The 27,095-nt window shown below is 35.5% G+C and overlaps 3 protein-coding genes across 6 annotated transcripts in view; 1 reads left to right on the forward strand and 2 right to left on the reverse strand.

The window, feature by feature from the left end:
- Positions 1-1,771: 1,771 nt before the first annotated feature.
- Positions 1,772-3,769, reverse strand: PIG-C (phosphatidylinositol glycan anchor biosynthesis class C). The gene is made up of 2 exons (XM_071590020.1): positions 3,262-3,769; positions 1,772-3,191 (listed from the first exon to the last, which is right to left on the reverse strand). Exons 1-2 carry the CDS (start codon positions 3,594-3,596, stop codon positions 2,312-2,314), a joined length of 1,215 nt encoding a protein of 404 aa, XP_071446121.1. The 5' UTR covers positions 3,597-3,769; the 3' UTR covers positions 1,772-2,311.
- A 63-nt stretch (positions 3,770-3,832) lies between these two features.
- On the forward strand, positions 3,833-7,723 carry beg (malonyl-CoA-acyl carrier protein transacylase beg). Of its 2 annotated transcripts, XM_071589927.1 has the most exons (4): positions 3,833-4,710; positions 4,854-5,071; positions 6,814-7,232; positions 7,367-7,723. In XM_071589927.1, the coding sequence occupies exons 1-3, from the start codon at positions 4,056-4,058 to the stop codon at positions 7,204-7,206; spliced, it is 1,266 nt and encodes a 421-aa protein (XP_071446028.1). In that variant the 5' UTR covers positions 3,833-4,055; the 3' UTR covers positions 7,207-7,232; positions 7,367-7,723. The 2 variants fall into 2 exon arrangements, with proteins under 2 accessions (XP_071446028.1, XP_071446027.1); XM_071589926.1 differs by lacking the exon at positions 7,367-7,723 and having other exon boundaries at positions 6,814-7,347.
- A 261-nt stretch (positions 7,724-7,984) lies between these two features.
- The window catches only part of LOC139691956 (sodium- and chloride-dependent neutral and basic amino acid transporter B(0+)-like), an 89,570-nt gene continuing 70,459 nt past the window's right edge, over positions 7,985-27,095 (reverse strand). For 2 of the 3 annotated variants that reach the window (XM_071589923.1, XM_071589924.1), the window contains exons 2-14: positions 26,914-27,031; positions 21,317-21,448; positions 21,088-21,230; positions 20,940-21,001; positions 19,919-20,011; positions 14,592-14,757; positions 12,640-12,743; positions 12,312-12,546; positions 11,595-11,720; positions 10,795-10,894; positions 10,170-10,267; positions 8,594-8,764; positions 7,985-8,510 (exon numbers count right to left, since the gene is read on the reverse strand). In XM_071589923.1, the coding sequence (XP_071446024.1) occupies positions 8,127-8,510; positions 8,594-8,764; positions 10,170-10,267; positions 10,795-10,894; positions 11,595-11,720; positions 12,312-12,546; positions 12,640-12,743; positions 14,592-14,757; positions 19,919-20,011; positions 20,940-21,001; positions 21,088-21,230; positions 21,317-21,448; positions 26,914-27,031 (1,932 nt within the window). In that variant the 3' untranslated portion in view covers positions 7,985-8,126. The remainder of the gene's footprint in view (positions 8,511-8,593; positions 8,765-10,169; positions 10,268-10,794; positions 10,895-11,594; positions 11,721-12,311; positions 12,547-12,639; positions 12,744-14,591; positions 14,758-19,918; positions 20,012-20,939; positions 21,002-21,087; positions 21,231-21,316; positions 21,449-26,913; positions 27,032-27,095) is intronic. The other variant, XM_071589925.1, reaches the window with a different exon arrangement.

Genomic DNA, 27,095 nt, shown 5'->3' on the forward strand with positions numbered 1-27,095 from the left:
TAGTAATACTTAAAAGGACACTCACATGGTTAATTGTTTAAGCTTATATGGAGCCTAGTTAGGTACGGCACGGAAACGTGGTCACTGAAGCAGGATGATAGAAGTAGATTGGAGGCTTTTGAGATGTGGGTGTGGAGAAGAATGGAGGTGAAATGGACCGAAAGGAAAACAAATAAGGGAGTACTAGGTATGGTGGGCAAGGAGAGTTTTATTGGGAGAAATCCTAGGGAGGCAGGAAAAATGGATGAAGGTTGTATTGATCGGCAGTGGGATGATAAAGACTGTAATAGAGGGAAGAATGTTAGGCAAACTAAGGAAAGGCAGGAAAGGATATAGATGTTGGATGGGATGAAGGGAGAAAGGAAGTACACAGAAATAAAGAGGGGCTTGTTGCAGAGTAGGATATTGGGTTGTGTTTTGTCAGGAGACACAAAATATTTATTTGGTAGTTGTGTCCATCCGAAACCTATCTTACCCAGTAGATTGCCTAATAATAATAATGTGTATTAATGAGCTGTTAGGAAGGCTGAATTCCACAGGTTATTCTTAGCACTTTCACCGTATGCTCAGAAGGTGAAAGATCATTCATTACTTTAGTAGATTTTTTCCGTTTAATAATAAAATATCTCAGTGGATTATAGGAGGATATTGCAAGTCATGGCAATGTTAAGTCTTTCACAAATTGATGATAGAATATGACAGACACTGAATTACCCATGTTAGGTGGCCTGTACATATTAGTTCCAGGCCTTGAATGGTTCCAATGGTTATCTTTAACATATCTAATTGTATTAAATGAAGTGCTAACAGGAAAGAAGAATAAAAAGAAGTGTTTGGGAAACGTGCAGCTCCACTTCTCTTGATGTTGGAAAAATTTATCTTCCTTTTCAATTATATTTCAGTGAATAGTGTATTTATCACAAAAGGCTGCATTTGAAAGCAATTGACCTGACCACTGCCACATGATAATTCAAGGCCTCACAGCGCAAGAGTTGTTGCTGAATATTTCACGAAGTTCACGACCAAGTGTGTTCCTCATACTCGTTATAGTTCAGATAAGCCCCATGTGGCTATTATGTTTTCCCCAATTACAGGAATCACTTTCTTGAGAAGCATCCTTCATCATTAGAAGCATAAGTAGGTGAACTAAATGTTTGGAGTCAAATCAACAAAAGCACTTATTAGGGGAGGCAACAGACAGCTGAGATGATTTGTGCCATTAGGTGAGTACTGATGGCTAATTTGGTAGAGTTGAGATATTTCTGGGAATAGGGGAAGAGTGGAGAGTTACCATTGGTATTAACCTATGTTTTCATGGATCTGTTTCTGGAGATGCACGAAAACATAACTTTCTGGTCATTTGTTCATTTCCCATTACAACAGAGAGCACGGGCCATCACAGTCTTCTCTTTCCGTTCGACAATGCTGCAGGCATGACAGAAGGGTGCTGTGATGAAGATCTGGTTGCATGAAAGGTTGTTTAGCTTGCTCTTAAACTAAAGTTTCAACAGTTTAATGTCCCATCCAAAGGATGACATACTCCTTTTGAAATATTCCAAAAAACTCCAAAGTAGAGTTTAGGATACCACTGAAGAATTCAGCCACCAGATTTGAACCCTGGCTGGGCAGACAGCAAACTAGGCACCGCACCCACCCAATTCCCCCCAAAACTGGTCTCGTGTATACATTACACATAAGCTGACATTATAACAAACCAATATTTTTCCACAATAAATAAAAGCAAATGAAAGATATTATGATCACTCTTTATTGGACAGCTCTCATATGTGCTTACTTTAGTGTGTTGTAATTACATACATATTTCAATTTCAAACCTATTTAAATATTGAAAGAAAGTTTTTCCAATGATTAGTGTTTGAACCAGTAGCACTTAATATTTACAATTCATAATTCTGTGCAGTAATAATTGGGGAGTTGTTTCACAATGGAGTTTTAACTGTTGCTAGCAGCCTCATGAATTTTTTCCAGCATTTAACCCTGGAAAATTATTTTACTGAATTTCATACATACATTCTCTAAGGAACCATGGAAATACTGTGTATGCCATTAACGTAACTTAATGTATTAGTAGTAAAAACCACTGGGCCTTCTTCAGCCTGATACAGTAATTTAGTGTGCTTGATTCTATGCAAATAATCCACAATATCACTGCAGGAGCAATAGAAGGGTGATAGGCATTTGCTGGAAATACACCTGTCATGCTATACATCACATTCTTACAAAACTGGAAAAATCGTTTACATGGCTAATATTTAATCAGGTTCATTGCAACATAATGCCTAATCAATCATTAGGTGTTCCCAAGTGCATCTTCATGCATTGAGCGGGGAAGCAATGGTACAGCTTCATCCCATGGCCCATATATGTTATCCTTGTAGGTCTGCCACCACACAAACATAACTGGGCAGAGCACGTTAAGAAATAACACTACGATCAGAAAAACAGCTAATGGGATGAGATCTACAATCCAATCGCTTTGCGAACTTATGCCTCCACAACATAGAAAAAGAGAGTACGATGTGATAATAACGAAAACTATGGGAGTCAAAACACGGGCAGGTGGCGATCCATGCAAGAGTTTCAGGTATGGGGGGGATAAGGCAAAAGCAAGTCCAGCAGTGGACAGTAGAGCGAATGCATGAGACGGCGAAGCTAATCTCGATGCCAAGCAGGTAGCACCAAATATAGCTGCATTCAAGGATAGAGCAGAAGAGACCCTAGAAGAGCTATAAAGATACATAGCATTGGCTATGCCATCCTTGCCTACACTTCTTCTGGCAGAGGAACCGTAAAATACTGGATGGTTATCACTATCTTTTTCGTCTATATCAACATCCTTTGATGTATTCTTTTTCACATGTGATGAAGACTTGGATGACCAATGTGATGGGGCATTAATGCGAGATTTTATAGGTGATGGACTGGTTTTGCTTGCATATGGAATACCAGGCTCACTACCAACTCCATAATCATACGAGGCAATATGAACAAGAAATGCTGTTGCAGACGCTGCTTGTATTGTGTCAGTGCAAATGGTCTCAGTCAAAGTTTTTAAAACTGGAGAGAGAATATGTCCCAAGGCTAGACACTTCACCACAGTCACTAGGTCGTTTAAAACTAGTTCTCCTGTATATTTCATTTTTGCGGAGTCTGAGCACAATGGTTGCAGCCTGTAAACAAACGAAGATTAAGAATATTTACAACTAAAATACATTTCGCAACCCATAAAAAATTTGTTACCTTGGCAAAAGATAAATGTGTGAAATATAACCCACAAGCGTTGCGAACCCACATATGTAAAGAACTGTGTTCGGTTTCGTCCAACCATAATCCATTACGGTGAAAACCAAAGAAAACAAAACAACTATACAGAATTGCTGGGTTACAAGCCCTGCTCCTATAAATGCAGTGCTATATGGCACCTCTTTTATATTAATGTTTCTTTTCAGTTCCTCAAGGAAAGAAGCATCGGTATAGTTGTCTTTATATCCCTTATTATCGTACACATTTTTTCGCCACGGTTTTAACTTGTTTTTACCGCGTCCTGCTGCCGGTAGCACTCTATCACTTTCCATATTCTCAAGAAACGTTTCCCGCAATTCCGACTGTTTTCACATTAACTAAGTTTGCAAATATGACAATAAGACTTTTAAAATATAATCATGTTGAAAAAAAATCTTCTACGTAAATAAAACCATGCAAGAAGAAACAACACAGTAAATGTTTACGCCTATTCCCCTTACACAACTCGCTCGCTCCCATTGTTCTTCGTTTATTCTGAATGAAGCGCGTTAAGCGAATGAGAGGAAGGTTAGGAATCATGGTTCAACTGGATGTAATTCAACGACGTAGAGCTATATCCACTAAGAATGGTGTGAACTGTATTACATAGTTTCTTGATCTCTGTTTACTATCCTGAATCAAATTTCATTGATTGGCGAAAAGGATTAAATTAATTTCAGTGAATGTGCCATCAATAACGGTGTGTTTGGAGGCTGTCTGGCTAGTCTTCGTGAAGAAAATAGTGAACACTTATGCTTGCTGAAAGCGTTTTCATTATGATGGGTGCTTTCCGGTTTAACTGTACGAAATGGTTGCCATTGAATCAATCGAAACTTTTACCTAGTCGTTTACTTTGTAGTAAAGTTCTCACAGAGGAAAGCCCACGAACTTCAAATGAAAGTGAATCTCAATCTAATACTAAGACAGCATCGGCCAAGGATTTGTTGGAAGAATCAGTAGTTGGTATTGAGCCGAAATCGCGATCGGCTGAGGATGTTTGGGTATCCCGCGCTTATCCTAAATCTGAGAGAAGGCTCCAGTCTCGGCACTTATTGACTCCGAAAGTGGATCCTCGAGAGACATCTATTATACTTTTCCCTGGGCAAGGAACTCAAAAAGTTGGCATGGGAAAAGAATTATTAAAATTTCCAATCGTGAATGATCTTTTTGATACTGCAAGTGAAATTCTTGGTTACAACCTGTTAGATTTATGTTTAAAAGGCCCAAAAGAAGAGCTCGATAAAACTGTGTATTGCCAACCTGCTGTTTTGGTATGTTCAATTGCTGCGTTGGAAAGACTTAAGGATGAAAAGCCGTCAGCAGTCGAAAACTGCGTTGCTACGGCGGGATTTAGTGTAGGTGAAATAACTGCCCTAGTGTTTTCCGGAGCAATTACATTCGAAAACGGTAAGTCCCAAGAAAATACGCTTGATTAATGTAGTAGTGTAATTTTTACGCACCACTGAATGCTAATACTCACTGGCTATAAAAATAATTGTTATTTCGTCTGCAGGGTGGTTTTGCCAGTTGTTTTCTATTTTTCTTTACAGCCGTAAAGCTGGTTAAAGTTCGTGCAGAAGCGATGCAATTAGCTTCGGATATGACTCCTGGAGGAATGATTACTGTAATGTATGGTCCAGAGTCCAATTTAGGGTATGCTTGTCTAAAAGCCAGGCAGTGGTGCGAAGAAAATGGATTGGAAAGAGCTGAATGTAGGATTGCTAATTATCTCTATCCACATTGCAAAGTCGTTGCTGGAAGTATTCAGGTACTTTACTTCTATATTATCAAAATAATAACGTTAAGAATGTTATAGTACATATATATCGGCATTTGTTTTCCACTGTAAGTTATTCATCAAAAATGTAAACTGAATAATTGATTATCTAATAAGTTAAAGATTTTCATACTTGTTGGGAGGAAATTTTCTTCAACTGCTGAAATGAATGTTTTAAGGGCCTCATTAATTTTTACCCTTTTACTGGAATTGAAATAACATGAAATGTACTTGAATTTACATGTAAAGTTGTCATACTGATAATTACACGCAATCTGAGAATTACAGATCCCTTTATACACTTTCCTTGCCTTCTTCATATTTATCCTAAGCTTTTTCTCTTATCCCAAACCATATGTAGTATATCTTTGTTTGTTTTCTTTGCTGGCCATTTTATGGTTTTCCATTTTTCCTCAGCCACGCTTCATAAACCTCAAATCTATGTGTACGAGTATATTCTAATCTTACTAAGTTTCATAGCCATATATTTCTATGGTTTATATCAAAGTCTCCACTATGTTTAAAATTTATTTTTTGCTATAGATACTTATTTCAAACTCATTACAAATAATAAATGCATTAAAGAAAATATAATCATTATCTCATTGATTTATTATTAAGCTTGATCATCCATAAATCTGACGTAAATCTGCTTCCATTTGATATTATTTACTACCTTCAGCCTAACTCATGTCTCTTGTACCATTTATCTGTATGCTTACACTTGGAAATCATGAAAGATAATGAACAACCCCACCTTACTCCTTCGCCTATCACTGCCATCCAGAATTCATGCCTATGAAATGTGATTCATCCACAAGTAAATAACCTGGCTACATATCACAAAAAGTGATGCATATTAACAAGCCATAGCTGGCGGACGCATGAAACCTAGCCACATATTGTCTCCCATTTATCAATGAACTCATTACTGCTGTTTCAGTAAATAATCCTTTCCCTGATCTAAGCCTTAAGTTTCCCCTGAGTTTTGATTTTTGCCACATACTTTTTCCTGTTAGTATTTAGTACATTCAAAGTTAAACTAATTGTCCTTTATTTTGTACAGTGGTCCTTTTTACATTTTTAGGATGAGAAATAACACATCTAAGTTTTTGAGCCAAATCTGTCTATCATAAAATCTGAGAAATATCCCATTAGGCCTTTCCATCCAATGCTTCTTATGTCATTTAGTAATGTTGAAGGAATGTTATCTATGCCTTCTGCGATTGTTGATATCATTTCCTATGTTTTTTTTCTTTTAATGTGTGCAAAATAATAGCTTAAAATGGAGCAAAATATTTCTTTCCTGCATGATGAGGCAATTAAAATATGGTGAAGATGTGAATAAAATTTATGATGAAGTCCTATGTATTAATAGTAAAGTTGAAATTGGGACAAATTAATATGCAGGGGTTCTTACTTGGAACTTCTATAAAATGTCATATACACTTTGCTCAGTTTTACAAAATACATCGAGCTAAATGGAAAATGAGGAGAAAATCATTAAAGGAGAGAGAATGGCCCAAACATATTCTTGAACAAAATTGGTGAATTTGGTGCATTACTTTCAATTCTTCTTTCATGATTTTTTGTAAGCTTCTGGAGAAATTGAGCCACCATATTCGAATTTGTTTGCTAATCTTGTGAATAGTGGTGGAAGTAGGGCTGCTATTCTTCACTGGGCATTTTTATCAATGAATTCAAGTTTGAATGCATGTATTTATATATTTCAGGCCCTTGAATTTCTGGAGAAAAATGCACATATATACAAGTTGAAACGTGTTAAAAGGCTTCCTGTTTCTGGTGCTTTTCATACGGAACTCATGAGGCCAGCTGCAGATCCTTTTCTTGCTGCTCTAAAGAAGGCAAATGTTAATTGCCCCATCATTTCAGTTCACTCTAATGTTGATGGGAGGAGGTATAAAAATGCAAGACATGTAATCACTCAGTTACCAAAACAAATTTTCAAACCTGTTAAATGGGAACAAACCCTTCACGTTTTATATGAAAGATCAGAAGGTGAATACTTTCCTAAAACCTATGAATGTGGTCCAGGTAGCTCTCTAAAAACAATGTTGAAGATGGTGAATGCCAAGGCATGGAATACCTGTACTTCTATCAACTGAGCTGTATCAACTCGAGTAACCACCTGGTGTGTTTTAGTTCTCCTTTTAATTGTATTTCAGTTGTCTGTATACCTTTAAGGTTAACTGTTACAATTACAATATTGAAATATAAATGAAAGGAATATTTTTACCATTGCACAATGTTTTTGATTAATTTTAGGTCTCCATGTACCTTAGTATGATAGGGTGTGTATGGATTGCTGGAAAATCCCTTGAGTTCAAATATTAACTGGTGGGCAAGAAAAAAGAAACTTTTCTGTTCTACAGAATAAAACTTCATTTGCAACTGTTTTCTATAGTGTGTCATCTTCTTGTGTCTTCTCTATCTTGAACATAATTGCAAATACATAGATTATTTTCCTAATAAAATATCTTCCAGCATTTCTCCGTAACTTTTTGTAAATAAAGTTACTTTTTTCATGCCTTGCCATGGAAGAGTTCCACATTGTGGTGCCTATTACCATTCAATGTTCATAAGTATACTTGCAATGTAGATATCTTTGTGTCACTCTGAGCATGGTGTAATGAATGGTATGGCTTCATTTAAAATTCCTGGACCTCAAATGTTAAGAATTAAATTACATTTTGAAAGAGATTTTAATTTTCCACGGGCATAAGTCTGTGGAAAATTACAAATTCTATTAATATGGACATCAAATAATTCCACGAAGTGAAGCCTGAAAGTGTAAAGTATAAATTAAATTACACTTGAAATAGATATTTTTGAGTCTTTCAAAATAATTTAAGCCAAATAAAATTTGAATAGTTTAATAACTAAGTATAAATACAAGTATATTTTGATTACATTTATAATGTGCCACATTTACATGAGTAATTCAAGAAATTATGACTAACTTCTTTATGATGAGATCATTATATATTTCAGTTCTGAATGTGGGAATTAAAAATCCCTAAAAACATCAATGTATAGCCCTCCAATATCTTCCTTTGGGCATTTGCCTTCCTCCGATAACACCATTGGCTTGTAGTGTGAAAGGGCCTCTTGAGCTGCTGTTAATCAAGTCATTTTGGACATTTATGGTGAATGGCTCATTGGAATTTTGGTCTGTGTCATGTTCACTAGAGGAAGTAGGCTGTGATGTATCAACCATATTCTGGGTGATGACTACAGGGGAGGAGTTGGCTCGCACTGAATGTGTGTAGTCTCTTGTTCCTCGACGACTTAGAGTAAAATCTCTTCTTCCTGTCAAGCTGTATTGATCACCCCATTGTTTCCATCTGTGGCGACATATTGGATCCACAGGTCCCCAATCAATTGATGGCTTCAGTGAGCTGAGGAATTTCTGATGGATGAAATAGGTAAATTAGTTAAATAGCTCAAACATTTCATTGATCAAGTAAAAAGTAATAATGTCAAATAACATACATCAGTGAAGTTGTAGTCAACTTGAGCATTGATTTGTCTTATTCCTACAATTATGACAATAAACCATGTTGTTAAGTATATTGACCATCCAATGGCATAAGTCCACTCATGGTCCTGCTTATATCCAATTCCATCTAGTGGTAATTTCACTAGTGACAGGAGCTCCATGGCCTGAAAGTAGGAGAAGTGAGGTTTTATGAAAAAATCCCACACAGTGAAACTTGAAACTCATCTGTTTGAAAGGATCAGCAAATATTCATGTAAAATTGAGCCTGGGGAAATATTGTTTTTTTATAAAATACATCTCACAGAATTATAACAAAATAAAGATGTTAAGGGCCAACAATTTATTTTATGCAATCAGATGCAATAAGTGTAAACAAAAGAAGTGTAGCACAAAATTTTGAAGTATGACTTTTCATGGAGGATCCATAGTAAACCCCAAAGGCTGGTTTGATGGGTGGGGGTAGAGGTATCCGAATACCAGCCAAATTTCTGTCATTCCTATTTCAAATAACACAAATGAACATCATGAATAAAAATCAAATACATATCATGTAACTAAGCTCAGTCAACAGTTGCAGTAATATTTTTGGTGATTTAAAATGGTTCTCAAAAAAAAACAATAATATTGGTCTGCTGTTGGATATACTTTGCCAGCAGATAAATAGTCCAAAGTAACCAAATTATTGCAAAAACTAATTTCATTGAATAAATATAGATAATGTAAAAGCTTCACAGTTATGAACCAAACCTGGAGAAAATTATGAAAAGATGATATCTTACATTAATACTTTATTTAGGAACATTAATGTGTGCTTTGGATTGCATTAATTTATATGGTTACCAGCCTGAATCATAAATTATAACATACATTTAAATTTGTGTAAATTCAAGTGTGTCAAATAATAATTTTGAAGTTTTCCGTTGCCATTTGTTTTGCAATGCATTTCAATTTTTGCCACTCAAATGGTCATGGAGTAATGCTGATCCAATGGCGGATTGCCATTAAAGAGGTTGAAGTGTATAAATATTGAAGGCTTTTCCTTCGCCAAACAATAGTGTTAAATTTCCTATTGTCTATATTGATCATGACACTTACAGATGTGTCTTCAGTAGGTTTCTTCGGCTTTTCTTTAGATATGCAAGCATATTTTTGTCTACTGCATGATAGGTAGTGGTATTCAATTTTGGTATATACATATAAAATGGGTAGTCAAAGCCTTGAGACAGGAGCTTTCAATTTTTATAGATGCTACATCGTCCCGTGTTCCCAATACAGAAAAACGAAGAATGGCTTTTAAAAGTATAGTTAAGTCAGTATGTGAATAATTGAGTAGTTTATATTTATTTACCTTCAATGTGCCTAAATGAAATTAGTTTTTGCTTTGATTGCCACAGACATTTAAAACATAAATGTGCATGTGTGGCTCAAAGTTTCACACTTTTTTTATCTTATGTACCCCAATACTCATGAATGTTTCTGAGTTTATGTCACATCTACTGCACAAATGAGCTATTTCTGTCTTTAAAATTTTAGAAGATTGATATTATTTGGAAATAACAATGCACTTACCATTAAAAAAACTGGAGTTATGACCCAAACATACTTCCATATCAAATTTAGTTTTTGGCCTAAGACAAACTCAAAATCCTTGTATAAGGTTTCGCCACCTGAAATGAAATCAAATAGCATCTATGGAAAGTGGTATAAAGGCACATCTACATATTTATTATTAGGGATCATCCCCATATATTATGGTGTTATTTAGTACTAGGCTGATTTCAAAATTTGACTGATACCAGATCTGATTTTTCAATTTTTATCCCCTTTTACTACTCAAGTAATGCTACTTATTTCAGGATAAATCTCTTGATCCTAATCCAATAAGAATACTACTTGGGAATTATAACTCTAGGAAGAAACCTTATCAAGTAATAAATGTCACATTGTAAGTTCAACATATTTTCTCAAATCTCCACCTATAACACACCAAAATGAGTGGTTTGGCTTGTTAGACATATGAACTTGTATGGGGAAATTAATTTAAATTATCTAATAAAGGCATGTCATATGTGGGACCCCTACCCTTATGTCTCCTTTCAAGTAAATGGATTTTATAATTTGTCTCGTTGCATTTTAATTTGATTAATTTTTTGAAATCACTATTATATTATATAATCATTATATGCATGCATACCATAGATCCAGCTGAATCCAATGAGTTCCAGAACTGTTGATGCTATCACCATCCTTCCAATAACATAATGGTCCAGCATATGGAGAATTTCAATGTCAGGCTGCACAGTTGATAATTGAAATATTAATGGGATTATTAATCCATGTTAATAACATTTTTGTAGATATCTCTGAGTTGCAATACTCATTAGATTGTATTAAAATATGTAGATTTTATAAATACATAGCATTATTTATAATTAAACTTCTCGTTCTCATTCTTTATAGAATTCTTACCAAAAAGTAATATTTTGACGAGAATCTTTCATGTGGATAAACCATCAGTTACAATAAAAATTGTTGCTGTAAATAAGCTCATTGTGCATAAATTTTTCTGCTATTATCATCATGACTAAAAGCAACAGAAATATGAGTTGAATTGATTCTATGTAAAAACAATATGCATTGCTTGAGGGCTTTGTAAATGGGGTATGTTTTTGTAAATATGAATTTATGTACATATACAAATACACGTGTGTGTGTATGTGTGTGTATATATATATATATATGTGTGTGTGTGTGTGTGTGTGTGTGTATGTGTATATATATATATATATATATACACACATATATATATATATACATACACACACACACACACATATATATATACACACATATATATATATATACATACACACACACACACACATATATATATATATATATATATATATATATATATATATATATATATATATAATCTGATTTTGTATGCAGAATTTAGGAGCATATAAATTAATAAGGCCTCCGGGAACTTACCTGCAAAATTAATAGAACACCTAAAGAGAATCCTACTCCACATATTGCCATTACAATGTGCCACCATTTGATTTTTCTCTCAGATTCTTGGACTAGGGCCAGTATAGAGGAATAGAGTAGAGCCACCTTAAGAAAAAAAATAATTTTTTAAACTATGATAATCAAGTATATATACATAATTGAATTCATGTTGTATGAGAATATGAAGTCTATAATATTTATTGAATCAGCTACCATGACATGAAAGAGTACCCCAGTATTTGTTGAGAATGTTACAGGTATTCATTTGTACCAGTTGCGCAAATCAAGTTGTTTCTTTATAGTTGAGCTACATGTTTCTAAGTATTTTTGGTTGCTACTTTCAAAGATGTGCAAATCGATCCATGATTTAATTTCTGATATGTAGAGAACACATTATTGAAATCTCTGCAATTGTTAGGTTTTAGTCGCAATATTGTCCAAATGCTAATGTACTTTTATGGTGTTTATGTTGAATATAGTAAATGATTTTTCCACATCTAACTGCAGCTCCTAAACTGTATTGTAAATATGTCCCATATTTTCCAATTTAAGTTGAAGCATTATTGGCAATTAAAAAAAAAAATTCACTTCCATCTGCGTTAAAGACTTGAGTAATGGTGCTTGGATATTGAGAGTAAGATGATCTTGGAAAAAATAGGGATAATATTTCTATTCTGTTTGCAAGGACTGACTCACCATGCTGATGAACCCTGCCAAGAGTAACACTAAAAAAGACAAAGATGCCCAGAGTCTATTTAGATCAATGTACTTTACTGAAGTATCATATATGAGATTGAGCACAAATATTTCTGGAATAGCAGGAGTCAATACAACAGAACTGCTTTCATAAGTTGTTCCAATCCATAAGAACACAGTTATCACAAAAATTATGCCCGTAGTTAAATTGATGATTATGTAGGAGACAGCTATCCTGTAAGATCAATTATTAATATTAATGATCAATTTCATTTAACATTATTTAATAAATATGTAGATGTTAATTTTCAATTTTTGTAGTACTTACATAAATGCATTTGTTTTTGAATACATCTTTCCTGCACAAGTTACTATATTGCCTAATCCTGCGTGTGTGGAAAAGAACATTTGTGTTGTGGCAAAATACCAGACCTGTAAGAAAACACTGGTATGAATTAATATTATCATTAACAAATTTTCACTTTAGTTCTATCATTGAGTTCATCAATTGAGGTATGGCCCAAATTATGAATTTCATATAGACTTTATTATCTCAAAGTACATTTAACTATTTTTAATTAAGAATAATATGAATTGCATTAGCACATTCCCAAAACTGGATGCATTAATCTTTTATCATAGATGGTGTTATCTAGTTGCTGGTTAATAATGCCAAAGAGTGCTTTTTTTGATATGGTGGATTTACCAGACTGATACACAACCAAACTCCCATTGCTACCCAAATACTTAACTTGAAATAAATGTAAAACTTTGTGATCTGTTAGTGATCAGGTAGCTCATCATAGAGTATGCCTTATAATGTCACTTATTTGTGATTAACCTTATTTATGTATTTTGCAACTAATTATGGGAAATTTAAGTCTTTGGTATGACCACTTAAAAAGGGACAAGAATAAAACATCGCACCTGTTCTTCATGTCCAATTTCTAGCCCTACTTGTATTCATATGAGACTAGTTTTTTCTAAATGCTATTACATTTTTGTGTGTTTGTTTCATTTATTAGTACTTAAATATACTGATCTCCCAGTGTGAATGAAGCCTCTTAGTGTGCCAAAACACAATTTTATGTGTCCATAGTTTTATTACTTCAAGATAGTGACAGCTTTATCCTTTAGGCTGTGATAAGCTGAATTTCTTGCATTGTTATATATCCAAATGAATTATGTTTTATAAGCTGTGTTGGTTAATTTTGATGCACTTTAGAAATACATATTTGAAAATGTATGTGGCATTGAAACGTGAAGCTCTATATAATGAAGTGCAGCATGGGTTTGATATAACAAGACTAATATGTGCAGGTTGTGCTTTCCGTAAGGCTCTCCTTAAATACCTTTCATCAAATCTCTTCTTACTGCTCTTTCTTTTGAATACAATGTACTATTAATTTCTTATCATTCAAGAGATGTATAGTCTGTTTCATGATCATGATAGGGCATAAAAATTGCCTGTGAAATGTATTCATAGGAGTAATTAGAATGTTTAGGACCATTTAATGAAACACAAACTATGTGGATTGAATAGGAGCAAACTCTTATTTGCATTATTCTAGGAAGGAAATAATGCCAGCTCTTGATATTGTTTTAATAACTTGGTACTTAAAGGTGACCTTTTAGGCCTTCAGATATTTCTTGGAATTGAGCAAACCTGTCTGAATTTTTTACTGTCTGTTAAAGTGATTGTGAATGTACTGGAAGGAGTTGTTGAAATGAAATGATATAAGAAACAACCTTCAGCTGAGAATAGCTATATGGAATTGAATAATTTGAATATGTATGAAATGGAAATTATTAATAACATTTCCAAGTTACACATTGCTAAAAGAATCATCTTATACATGAAACAGTTGCATAGTATGAATGCATATGATTGGTGGAACTAATCGTCGGCAAGTATGGAAATGCATTTTTTTTACCATCAATACAACTTGTTGATTTAAATTTTTACTGTAGGCTAACAAATGTTCACAGTAGTTTTAATTTTTTTACATCCTCAAGCGTAATTCTCAAGCATTCATCTTGCAACTAAAGAGTACCTTTTTTCTCACATGACCATATACATACATATGTGCAAAAATATCTAATCAGCCTATTATAAAATGTATATACATGGACTTAAAGAAAATGTTTCAGCAACTGAATGTCTTGTGATATTCCTCATACTTTTATGAGAGATATTGTATGGAATTTTTAATTATAGTTGTTTTTTACAGTATAACATTATAATGACATCTACCTCCAATATCTCCATATTTTACTTACCTCAGCATTTAGTAGCTGGTTCCAGTCAATTGTTGTCAGCATTTCTATTCCCTTTTCTGAATTATATCTGCCTGTTGCATTTACCAAAACTGCAATTAAACACGCTAGTGTTGGCAGTGTCAGAATATAAATTGATAGACGATAAGATGAGATGCTCTTAAAGAGGCTGAAATAATGAAACAATACAATTAGTTCTTATTGTATTCAATTTTTGCACAGTTGGATTAACTCATGATGTTGGAAATTAAAGTAGTAAAACACTGCCCTCATCAGAAAAAATAATGAAATTTTACACATGGTGGTGATGGAAGCAGAAAAGTTTACCATAAAAAATATAAACTTATGCACCTTGATAAATTATTTTTTTGTTCCCAACTTCTGAGATTCTGTTTCTCAATGGTAAAAATCAATTTACAAGTTATCATAATTTGCACATACAGCCTGCTGATGGCAATAAATAGTGCTGCCCTTTTCACTTGCTTAGTATGTGAACAAGAGCTTTTTCTAATACATTTAAGACTATATTTGGAAAACTAAATTGACTGGTAGTTTTGAGAAATGAGAACTGGTAGACATGGTTAATATTTTCCTATTTATACCCATTTTCCCCAGAGGAAAATTATCCGTTTAAATTGCATGGTGTATTTGATGTTGCAAAATCATTAAATCAGACATTTAATGGAATACCCAAAAGAATTATGTGAGAGTAATTATCCCCTTTCACCATAGATGAATTGAAGAACAAAGTTTTAATGATTGGTTTCATTCAGATGAAGAATGTGCATTTCCTTCCACTGACGGTTAAGAAAGCCAAACTGTTGGAAATCTTCTAATTACTGATAAGCAATGGTTTGCAGAGGTGAGCTGTGTTTGTCTAGATAGCATAGAATTATTGTTAACCATTATATATCTATTTTCTTTGATGTGTGAATTTCACTCACCATCAGGCTTAGTACTGGGTGAACTCTACCATCACCTACCAATCCGACCTTCAGGTTGATTACTGTGTTTATATATATATATATATATATGCATGTATACACACACACACACACATATATGTGTATGTATATAAGTATGTATATATATATATATATATATATATATACATATATATATATATATATATACACACACACACATACATACATACATACATATATATATATATATATATATATATATATATATATATATATATATATAAGAAAATGAATTTAATTCGTATGATCAAATTTAGCATTTTATCTTACTTGAGTTAGATTAAATTCAATCTAAATTAATTTTTTTAACTTTCTGATAATTTTTAAACAATGGTGCCTTTTTTATCTTAAAGGAAATTTTATCTATATATCTATCTATATATATATATATATTATATAAATATATATATATATATATTTTTTTTTTTAAGGTAATCTACCGGTTAAGGTAGGTTTTTCGATGGACACAACTACCAAACAAATATTTTGTGACTACTAACAAAACACAACCCTAAATTCTACTCTACACCAGGTCCCTCTTCATCTCTGAGTACTTTCTTCCGCCCTTCATCCCGTCCAACATCCCTATCCTGTTCCTTCCCTTTCCTCTTTTGCCCAACATTCTACCCTCTATCACAGTCTTCAACATCCCACTGCCGGTCAACACCCCCTTCATCCACTTTTCCTGCCTCCATAGGATTGCTCCCAACAAACCCCTCTCTTCGCCCACCATACCAAGTACTTCCTCATTTGTTTTCTTCTCTGTCCATTTCACCTTCTCCATTCTTCTCCACACCCACATTTCAAAAGCCTCCAGTCTACGTCTATCCTCCTGCTTCAATGACCACGTTTCCGCGCCGTACATAGCTACGCTCCATATCAAAGTTTTTACGAGTCTTTTCTTAACATCCTTACTCAAAGTCCCCGTCATCAACTCCCTCCTCCTCGTGAAAGCCTCTTTGCCTAGCGCAATTCTTCTCCTTACGTCCCTACTACTTTGACCGTGTTGGTCCAAAACACTACCGAGATACGTAAACTGTTCTACCTGCTCTAGTTTTTGCCCTCCTATTTTAATGTTAAGCTTGCCCTTTTTCTTTCTAGAAAATCGCATAACCTTTGTTTTATTAATGTTGATTCTCATCCCATACCTGTCGCACTGAATTTCCAGTTCACTCAGCAATGCTTGCAGCCCCTTGGCTGACTGACAAACTAAAGCTTGGTCATCAGCAAACCTAACTGATTTTACGAATTCCCCGCCCACTTTCATTCCTACCTCTAGTTCTTCCCATGCCTCTTTGATCATTTCCTCTGCATACAGGTTGAACAGCAACGGTGATAATGGGCAACCCTGCCTTACACCCCTTCCTAACACTGCCCATCCTGACTCCCCGTTTCCCACCCGCACCTGAGCAGTCTGAGACATGTACAGGTTGCGGATTAGCCTCCTTTCCCTCCAATCTATTCCTATTTTCTGCAATATACTCATTAGTTTTTCCCAATTTACTCTATCAAACGCTTTTTCGAAATCTACGAAACAGGCAAATACCTCCTGGTTGTGTTCTATATTCCTCTCGATTAATAATCTCATTACTGCAATGGCATCACGCGTACCTCTCCCCTTTCTAAACCCAAACTGATCATCCCCTAAGTAATCATTTGCCCTACTCTCTATCCGTTTGTTTATGATCCTGAGAACAACTTTAGCTGCGTGGGATATCAAACTAATTGTCCTATAGTCCTCACATGACGTGGCCTTTACCTTTTTCGGAATCGGAACTAAAACTGCTCTCACAAAGTCTTCCGGCCAGATTCCCTCCTCATAAATGCTACGGATCAGCCCATATAGCCTCTTCCTCCCACATTTTCCTAAGCATTTTAAAAGTTCCACGGGAATGTTATCTACCCCCACGGCCTTATTTAGTTTCATCTCCCTTAATGCCCTTTTTATCTCATTGTCTAGTATGCCTCGACCTAAGCTGTCTTCCTCTACGTCATTTTCTTTTTCAATGTCTAACTGTGTTGGTCTGAGTTCTTTACTATACAGTTCTTCTATATACTCCTTCCATCTCTCTTGGATCTTTCCTGCGTCAACTATTACCTCCCCGCCTTATCTCTAACTATTAGCATAGCTCTTCCTTTCTTACTTCCCGATAACGATTTAACTTTGCTGTACAGCGCACCGATTTCACCCTTCCTCTGGAGACTTTCCATATCCTCGCACTGCGTCTTCCACCATGCGTCTTTTGCCTTATTTGTTGCCCGCCTCAATTTATTGTTCAATTCTTTGTACTTCATTTTGCCTAATTCTGTATTTATATTCTTCCATTTTCGCCGCTCATCCATCTTTGTAATCATCTCATCCGTGATCCATGGTTTCCTAGTCCTTTTAGCGTTAACGGTTCCAATAGTGTCTTTTGCGGCTTTAGACAACCCTTTTTTGATCATTTCCCATTTTTCTTCGATAGTAATAAGCCCTTTACCATCCTCCATTATTTTCTCTACCGCCTGTTTGTATTCCTTCCTTTTCAACCCATTTAATGCTTCTACATTCCATTTTCTAACTCGCCGCCCCTGCCTTATCTTTTTGAAACGTACGCTACATTTCATAACAACTAAATTGTGGTCTGAGTCCGCATCCGCTCCCGGAATGCTGTGGGAATTTATCACACTATTCCTAAACCTGTGTCTAACCAGGATATAATCTAGCTGATATCTTCCTGAGTCACCTGGCATTTTCCATGTATACCTGCGTCTTTTGTGGTGTCTAAACCAGGTGTTGGTGATGACTAACCCCTGTCTCCTGCAGAACTCAACTGCTTTCTCCCCGCGGTCATTCCTCGTGCCTAAACCGTAGTCACCCACCTCATCACCATCTCTTCCTTCGCCTACCGTCGCATTCATATCCCCCATCACTATCAAATGTTTCCCTGCTGGAACACACGCGATCATGTCCTCTAACTGATCGTATATCCTATCGACCTCTTCTTCCTTATGGTTGCTCGGTGGCATGTATACCTGGATAATAACTAAGTTCGTCGGTTCTGCTTTTATCTCCACTAGTAGTATTCTATCCGTTACCTGCTCTATGTTGACTACGCTTCTTCCTACCTCTTCAATTAATACTATGGCAACCCCTCGTTGGCTCTCGTCCCCACCGCTGTATATTATTCTACACTTATCACTCCAGTAATCCCCGCTATCTTTCCATCTCACCTCGCATAGACCTAAAATATCTATATTTCCCCTTTCCATCTCTCGCTTAACATTCTCCAATTTCCCTGTCCTCATCATTGTCCTAACATTCCACGTTCCTATTCTAACTAATTTGGTTTTCTTCTCCTGCGTCTTCTGTCCTGCTGCTGCTGGTTTTCCCTTGCAAGGGTTTCGTGGGATGACGACCGCGGAAGCCTTGCCTCCCCCGCTGCCGGGCACGACACACGGCCGATTGGGCCGAGCCCCGTGGTTGCCAGGACTCAAAATATCTCTATTGTCCATCATATTTTTCTAGGGAATGATAATTGAGGTGGTTTCCCGTTGCCTTCCTCAATAGTGTTTTTAACGTGACACCATCACTTACTGGCCGCCCCACTGGGGTCAGACGCCATTGCAGCCGCCTCACTGAGGAACAGACGCTGCGTGGACTACCTTTCGTCTGGCTCCTAACCTTCGACCTATCTGGCATGGGTGACCCTACCAGGAGCAATTTTTATTACTCCCGCCAGCACAGCTCTCGGGGTCATCGGAACGCACAAGCCCTTCCACCACGTCAAGGTTGTAGTCCGGGGAGGGATATATATATATAATTATCCTATATATATATATATATATATATATATATATATATATATATATATATATATATATATATATATATATAATTATGTGTGTGTGTACAATATATACATGTATATATACATAACACATATAATAGGATATTGCATTTGTAGGAGGAAATTATCTCATCAACTCAATCACTGGTTGTTCATTAGGTAAACAGAATGCATTAATTTTTAAGGAGGCTTTTATGCACTGGCAGTATTGAATGAATGAGCAAAAATGAATGAGCAAAAATATTAAGTGGTTTCAGATAATGTTTTGTGTCATTACATGTATATCATGATTAAAATACTTATTTTTACTGACCTGTGCTATTGCTGCCCCTGTATATCTCCTAGGTTCATAAGATTAATTGAGCAAACTTTATTTACCCTCATGTTAAACGCAATTCAGTAGCATCATAGAATTGCAAGAATAAAACTAAAATGAATTCATATTTACATATTTTCTATATAGCGTAAAATGTTTCAAGCATAGATAGCGTTTTCATAAGCTAGTTTTACGTACCAAAGGCAGAAAATGCACCATATAAAAAAAATGAAAGCGATGTATACAGCAAACCATGGTCCATCAGTTTGATTAGGAGTTAGGATAGTATTTCTGAAAAAGATATGTTTGCAATTAGATAATATTTGTGCACTATACATTTTAGATATTTTGCTATATTACGAATACATATAATCAACTTCTTTCACACTCCAAATATCCAATCATTCTTTGATCTTGCATGAGAGTCATGTGATTAAAACTCCATATTATTTTACTTTTAAATCTTTGGTGTTATAATCCACAAATTACAATGAGCTGAGCTGCATAGTTGCTTACAAGTGTGCCTATAAATGTTTATTAGTCACACACTACACATTCATATGCAGATGCCATGGAATCAGCATTTTTAATTAAATCTTAAAATCTGAGAGTGTCAATTTTTAGTGTGAATGTATAACTCCCTATGTGATTGGCACCAAAGAAAACATATTTTGTAAAATTTTGAATTGCATAATTTATTTGCACAACCAGTCTTGCCCTTTACTGTATCATCAGGTACAAAATAATTATTCCTTTGCTTTGCTACTTTGTTAACAAAAGCAATGTGCCTGATAAAGCCATAAATGGTGAAACTGGTTTTAAAAATAAGTAAGAATTGTGGACTTTTACAAAGTGTTTTGATTGTTATAACTTAAAGATTCCATCAAGTAATGCAATGCATTGTCAAATTAGCCATTGTGAATTCCAGCAATTGTGATATATACTTGCAAAATGTATTATGATATTGAATATTCCTTTGATTGTTTCAACCTCATATGCATGTGTTCATGTACATTATGGGCGATATTCATTTCATTGGCACTAAGATATGATGATAAGCCTCTTCTGGTTTGGAAAAGAACATTAGTGCCTTTGAAGGCCAGGATTAAAGAATTTAGATATCACTAGGCAAATTGCATGATCATCTTTCGTTATTAGGGATGCCTCAGTCATGAGGTAACCACATTACAAATTAGGGATAGTTGGGATTTATTTTTACCTAAGGCACTCCTCTCCTTGACCTGCAGCAGTCATTAAAGTTGTAACCTGAAAAATTAAACTCTTTGAAGTGAATATAGATAGTAAGGAGTGCATGCTTATGTAATTAGCTATAAATTTATGCTACATATTTATTAAAAAATGCTAACCAATTCATTGTCATCTTTGGGGCAGTCATCAAATGGTATAGGTCCCCTGATTGACCAGATGAGGTAGAAGAGTGCAATAGTCATCAACATTGGGTAATAAATTGACATGAGGAATGATGTTACCAGCTTCACAAATCCAACCCCTGTAAAACCAAACAAAATACAAGTAAGTTTTATATTCCAAGGATACAGCATCAACTTTTCCTAATCAGATCAATGTAATATGTACCTTTAAACAATGGCACTGCATGCCACAACTTGGTTGTTCCTTGTTGGCAAAATTGACCCAGACCAATTTCCAGAAACACCAATGGAATTCCAAACAGTAGAGTAATACATATGTAGACTATCATAAACAGGCCTATTGAAAAATCATAAGAAATTAGTTACAAAATATCAATTTAAAATATTTAGCTCATACCTTTGTTTCAAACCTATTGATCCTTTCTTTGGTGCAGTGTAGTTGATTTTTAATGGGTCTTGAATACGTATTATGTCTTTACTTGAATAATTTTTCATGTGTTGGTAAGGGTGGCATGATAGTTTAGGGGTTAGAGCCCTGGGTACTGAGCAGATGGTTGAATTCCTGGGGATATATCCCTCACCTTTATCTGGGCTGTGTGATTTTTGGGTACCAGGTCTTCCTAGGACTCCACAGGTGGCATCAGAGCTGTCCCCTCATCATGACGTGTGAATTTTACATACCATTGGGCTTAGTATTAGTTGAGCTCTACCCTCACCCATCAAACCAATTGTTGGGTTGATTATTGTGGTGGTATATGCTGGTATAAAATGCTGGTTGGAAATGGATATTAGCAATAGAGGATGATGCATTGTGGCAAGGTTGCCAGCAATACTTTGAACCTTGTAATTCATCACAAATTACAAATTTCATGAGAAGTTGAGTATGTCAGCAATTTTACTACATTTGATTAAATTTGAGGTTTTGTTGAATGTAATGTTCAAATGAAAATGGACTGAAAATGAAAATACTCATATCAAAATGTGTGTGCAAAACAAATGAGGAATGAGAGATATGACTTATTTGAGAAATTAGGTTTTTCATGTCCATACCAATATCATTTTTTAAATACTACATATTAAATTTCATTTATGAGGAAGCATTGGTGTACTATGACCTTGTTTCCCTTGCTTTAGACTTCTACCATTATCATTCTCAATGTTTCACCTCCATTTGTGCAACTAATTTTTAATACATCACAAGAGTAAATTGAAGACAAAATTGTGGTTAGGGACCTCTCTTGGAGTCTGGAAACAACCAGGAGACTAGGAAATTATCAGCTCAAAGGTAAAAAAAGAATTAGACCTGGATATTTTTGACAGTGAGTATCAGAGAGATGAGATGGAAAAGTGTGGATGAAAAACTTAAGAAAACTCCATAATGAGAAGGAAATAAGAATTTGTTTTTGTATTCACTGCAATGGCCACGGGCGACAATGACAAGCTGTAACTTTTGAGAAACATATTATGGCAAATTTATCCCTGAGTACCTTCTATGTTGAGGTTAAAAGATAACAGAAACTTTAAACTTTCACACACTTTTAATGTCCTTCCATGATGCCGAACTTTCAGAATGCCCTTCGACCTCAAAAAGTGAAGAAAATCTTGCATGAGTGAAGGCTTTGTTGGACAGGGATCGCAGATTAAGTGTTTGTATGATTTCTGATGAACTTGGCATCCCTAGAAGTGATGTGTATCAACGTGTGACCTAAGACATGGGCTTGAGAAAGGTGTGTGCGAAGTTAGTGCTGGGAGTGCTCTCTGAGTAACGGACTACCTGGTCCAACACAAAGTGACAACCCTGCCTCAGTCACCTCACAGCCCTGACGTTGCCCCATCAGACTTCTTCCTCTTCCTCTGCCTCAAATCCTAGGTGAAAGGACCTCTTCATGGCTCTCGGTGGAAGCATTACAACAAACCATGAGGAGAGAGCGTAGCAGCATTCAGGGTGGCACCTTCCAGAAGGCATACGAGGTGTGGAAAACCCACTGGCAGCGATGTGTGGCACAAAAGGGTGCTACTTCACAGACTTTTGAGTGAATTATCAATTTTGGCATTAAATTTATTTTAATCAATTCAGTCCAACTACTTTCTTATTGATTACTGTAGTTACTGAGGAGTTGCAGCCTCCTAGGAATGAGTGAAACTCATAATGCACATATACTGCTTTATTTGCTTAATATTTCCAGGGTTTCATATGAATATGGAGATTTTGGTTGAGTGAAAAGTCAGTTTCCAGAGTTTTATCTTCTAAATGATCAATAATTTGTATAGTTTATATGAATATAGAATCTTTTATGCCCTTTTTATGTCTCAAGAATCACTAAGTTATCAGAAATATTGGAGAGAAATAGGGGTGTATATTAGATATTAGAGTGAGGGAGAAGAAATGAGGAAAGAATTCACCAATGGAATTGCAAATACCATCCTCCTTCCACTTGCCGTGACTGCCTGATTGATTTTTCTCCTAAGATGACATCCTTCAATGATACCCATCTATTTACTCAGATCTTCACTATATAATTTCATTTTTTCATTCAAAATGTTGCAATTATGATTTGTGTATGAAAACAGAAATATGTAACTTCTTACAGATTGGGGAAACATATTTTGGATAGCACCAATGCAGTTCTTGGACTAAGAAAATTATTTCCAAAATTTAACCCATATGTCTAATCAATACTGATATGATTTCAAAGTTCCATATTTTCCAGCGAACTTTATCATATCAGAGCCTGATTAATATTCATATTTTTTTAGCACAAAGGCTCTTCCTAAACTGTAGTTCAATAAGGAGACCATTTGTCTGCTCAAATGAATATTTAAAATGTTTATTTGAAATGAGTAAATGAAATGATACATAAAAGATGTGATGATTTCCTTCCATGCGATTCATTACAATCAAAATTACTGGTGATGATAAGCACTCAGGAATTTGGTCATCCATTACATTTTTCCTTTCGTAGTAGTAGTAGTTTTGAGGGGAGGCGACCGACAGCTGAGGTCATTTGCGCCATAGGGGATGGATAGGAAAGGATGAAGGGTGGAGAGAAACCCGGCGTCGGCATTAGCCTACTCTTTACGAAAAGCGCCAAGGGGTCCGCAGTTTAACGTCCCATCCGACGGACGGCGTACTCACTCAAAGTGCCCTCCACAAAGCACCTCAAGTAGGGATCGAGATACCTCTGAAAAATATTCAACACCGCCGGGATTTGAACCCGCGCCCTCAGGGTGGGAAGCCAGTACGTTAGCCGCCGCACCATCTCGATCCCCCTTTTCCTTTCGTATGTGATAAACGATGGATTTTGAGTGATTTGATAGTCAGGTATTAGGTACCGACAAATTGCATCATCTTCAAAATAGCCCTATTAAGGTATGATTCTTATACAGCTCATTTGCATTTAAACCCTTGCAAAATGTTACAGTTACAATATATATCACACAGCTTGGATAAAGCGGAGGTAGTAAAGAGGCATCGCCTGGAATCAAACATGAAACCTTGAGTCAGTAGCCCATTGCTCTATCCTCATCCAAATATGCCAATACAGCCGGTCTATAAGTAAGAACATGCAATATACCACTGCTGAAATAATAGCTTGGTGATAATGGTTTTTACTTTTTATTTTTTCAATGAAATAGCAATCATAATTATTTTAAGGAATTCTAGGAATTTAGCGACAGGATCAGTTCTCCATGTAGTATGTTTTTGAGCTGTTATTATAAAAAAGTTTTATTTAGAGCATTTTAAAATTATTATCATAAGTCTCAAAGATTGCAAGCAAACATGGGAAAAATTTTGCTCTTATTCATTCATGAATTTAAATGGAATCACTGAAGAGCATAAAAAATTTGTTAATATCTTTCCCCAGTCCATTAAAAAATGTATTATCCTACTTGGTGGAGATTGTATCTACCCTGCTGGGTAGACTACTATTATGGCAGTCTACTATTAAAATTCTTTCGAAATGATTGACTTTTATGAAATTGGGTCATTGGTTTATGCTTTACACTTTCTTATACTATGCATGAATGATCAATATGAAATGTGTCACAATAAATCATTCTTATACGTCCTCTTTCATCATTAGCGGATCAGACTAGCTCAGATAGCCTGATTACCCCCATGAATACTTATGTACAAAATAATTTGGTAGTTACACGGCAAACATGTATGTATATCGGAACCAGGGTGAACTATTATAACTCATTAAAAACTTATTATAACGTATTGTCCTTTTATGACTGCAAACAACTGGGATGGAGGAATGAGAGTGAACTTAAGAGAAGTAGATAGTGTAGAATACAATCGGGCTTTATGTGCAGGATATTCCATAGTAGAACACAAAAATAGTCATGCATTATATCTTTACCTTCAAAAACCCTCCACCTGAAGAATTCGGCTCCATTAAACAAAATATTATGTAAACTCGAAATACAACACCGCCGACAAAGAAAGTTTAAAAAAAATTGTAATCAGTTCCTCATTTTGGAATATCACATTGAAAGTATCGGTAAGTGATTGGAGAAATAACAACTTTGCGATTGAAAAACTGCTGGGTCAGTATATCGGTATATTTGCTGAAAAACTAGCCATTTTTGAGGGGATTTCGAAATGCGTCCTAATTATACATATCACCACAGAATAAACGGCCTCGGGCAATACACATTGGATTTTGTTTTGGGATATCGGAAATCTACGATAAAAATGACCAGGACGGAAATCTCAGAAACAATATTAAAATAAAAACCGGCAGGAAAGTGGCCATATGAAGGCCAGTACTTGACTACAAACCGGGACTCCTAGGTCAGGTGGTGGTCCTCCTAGGGCAGAGGCAACCGCGTGTTGCTTCTGCACTTACTGCCCCAGTTGAACCCAAGCTGGGTTAGTTTTCCACTGAGCAGGAAGCAAATTTATCTGTAAAATCATAAGCGTCAAAGGGAAAGAAACCGGCGCCGCAAACCTGAATGCGTAATTTTCATTTATCGTATGGCTTCTTACGAGGTGAGAGCTATCCTTAACTATAAAATCTCCGCTCAGGTTAAGCACCAGTGCTCCATTTACAATATTATTACCGTTGGTTGGGAATAGAAAGTGAAACCTTTACCGCATATCCGCAACGTTATTGCATATCCTTTTCGGGATAAGCGTTGAGCATGATAGGAATTCGCTCATGACATTATTCATATGGCACAAAGAACCAAACGAAAGCCCCTAAACAACCCTGAATTTTCCAGTTTTAAATTAAGTTTTCCATAATCGATCTTCCTTGTAAATTCAGGATTTCTAATTTCTGAATGATATATGTTACGCAACAGAAAAATTGTTAGTAAAATTGATTTTACGCAGGAACAATTTTCTATCTCATTTCGCAAATCTTGAAAATTGATAGAACTTTTCCGTATGCACATTTTTCAGAGCATAGCTTCCGAACCTCCGGGATATGCTTGGAGAATCAGAAAAAACGCAAAGTAAGACGAAATATTGTATCCGAGTTTAGTTTATGATAAGATAGCATCTCAGTCCTAGCATCCTATGCATAGAATATTACTACTAATTGAAATAAAACGGTCATTTCAGTGGTTCTCTCGTTGCAACTACATATTTGAATCATAATCATTAGATCAGAGGTCCTTTTCCAATTACTAAGATTTTCAATTAACTATTTACATTTTTGAGATAACAACGACGATCGTATCACATGGAAACACGAGTGAAAATAATGGTGGGGTAGAACTACAACTGCTAGTTGCAATAAAAAAATTATTTTATTCTAAAGGAAACTATAGATAGTGATAATACAGTACCTCCTCCATTGAGCGCCACAATTCGGGGAAGACGAAGTAGATTTCCAAGTCCAAATGCCAGGGATATGGCCACAAGGTAAGCGTCTGTGTTTTGTGTCCACGAGAAGTAGAACTGAAACTGAGAACAAGATCCGAAATGAATATATTGCTCAACATTTTCATGCAGACAGCAATTATTTTAC

The sequence above is a fragment of the Hetaerina americana genome, unplaced genomic scaffold (genome assembly GCF_022747635.1).
Source record: "Hetaerina americana unplaced genomic scaffold, ioHetAmer1.1.p SCAF_4, whole genome shotgun sequence".
Taxonomy (NCBI): domain Eukaryota; kingdom Metazoa; phylum Arthropoda; class Insecta; order Odonata; family Calopterygidae; genus Hetaerina; species Hetaerina americana.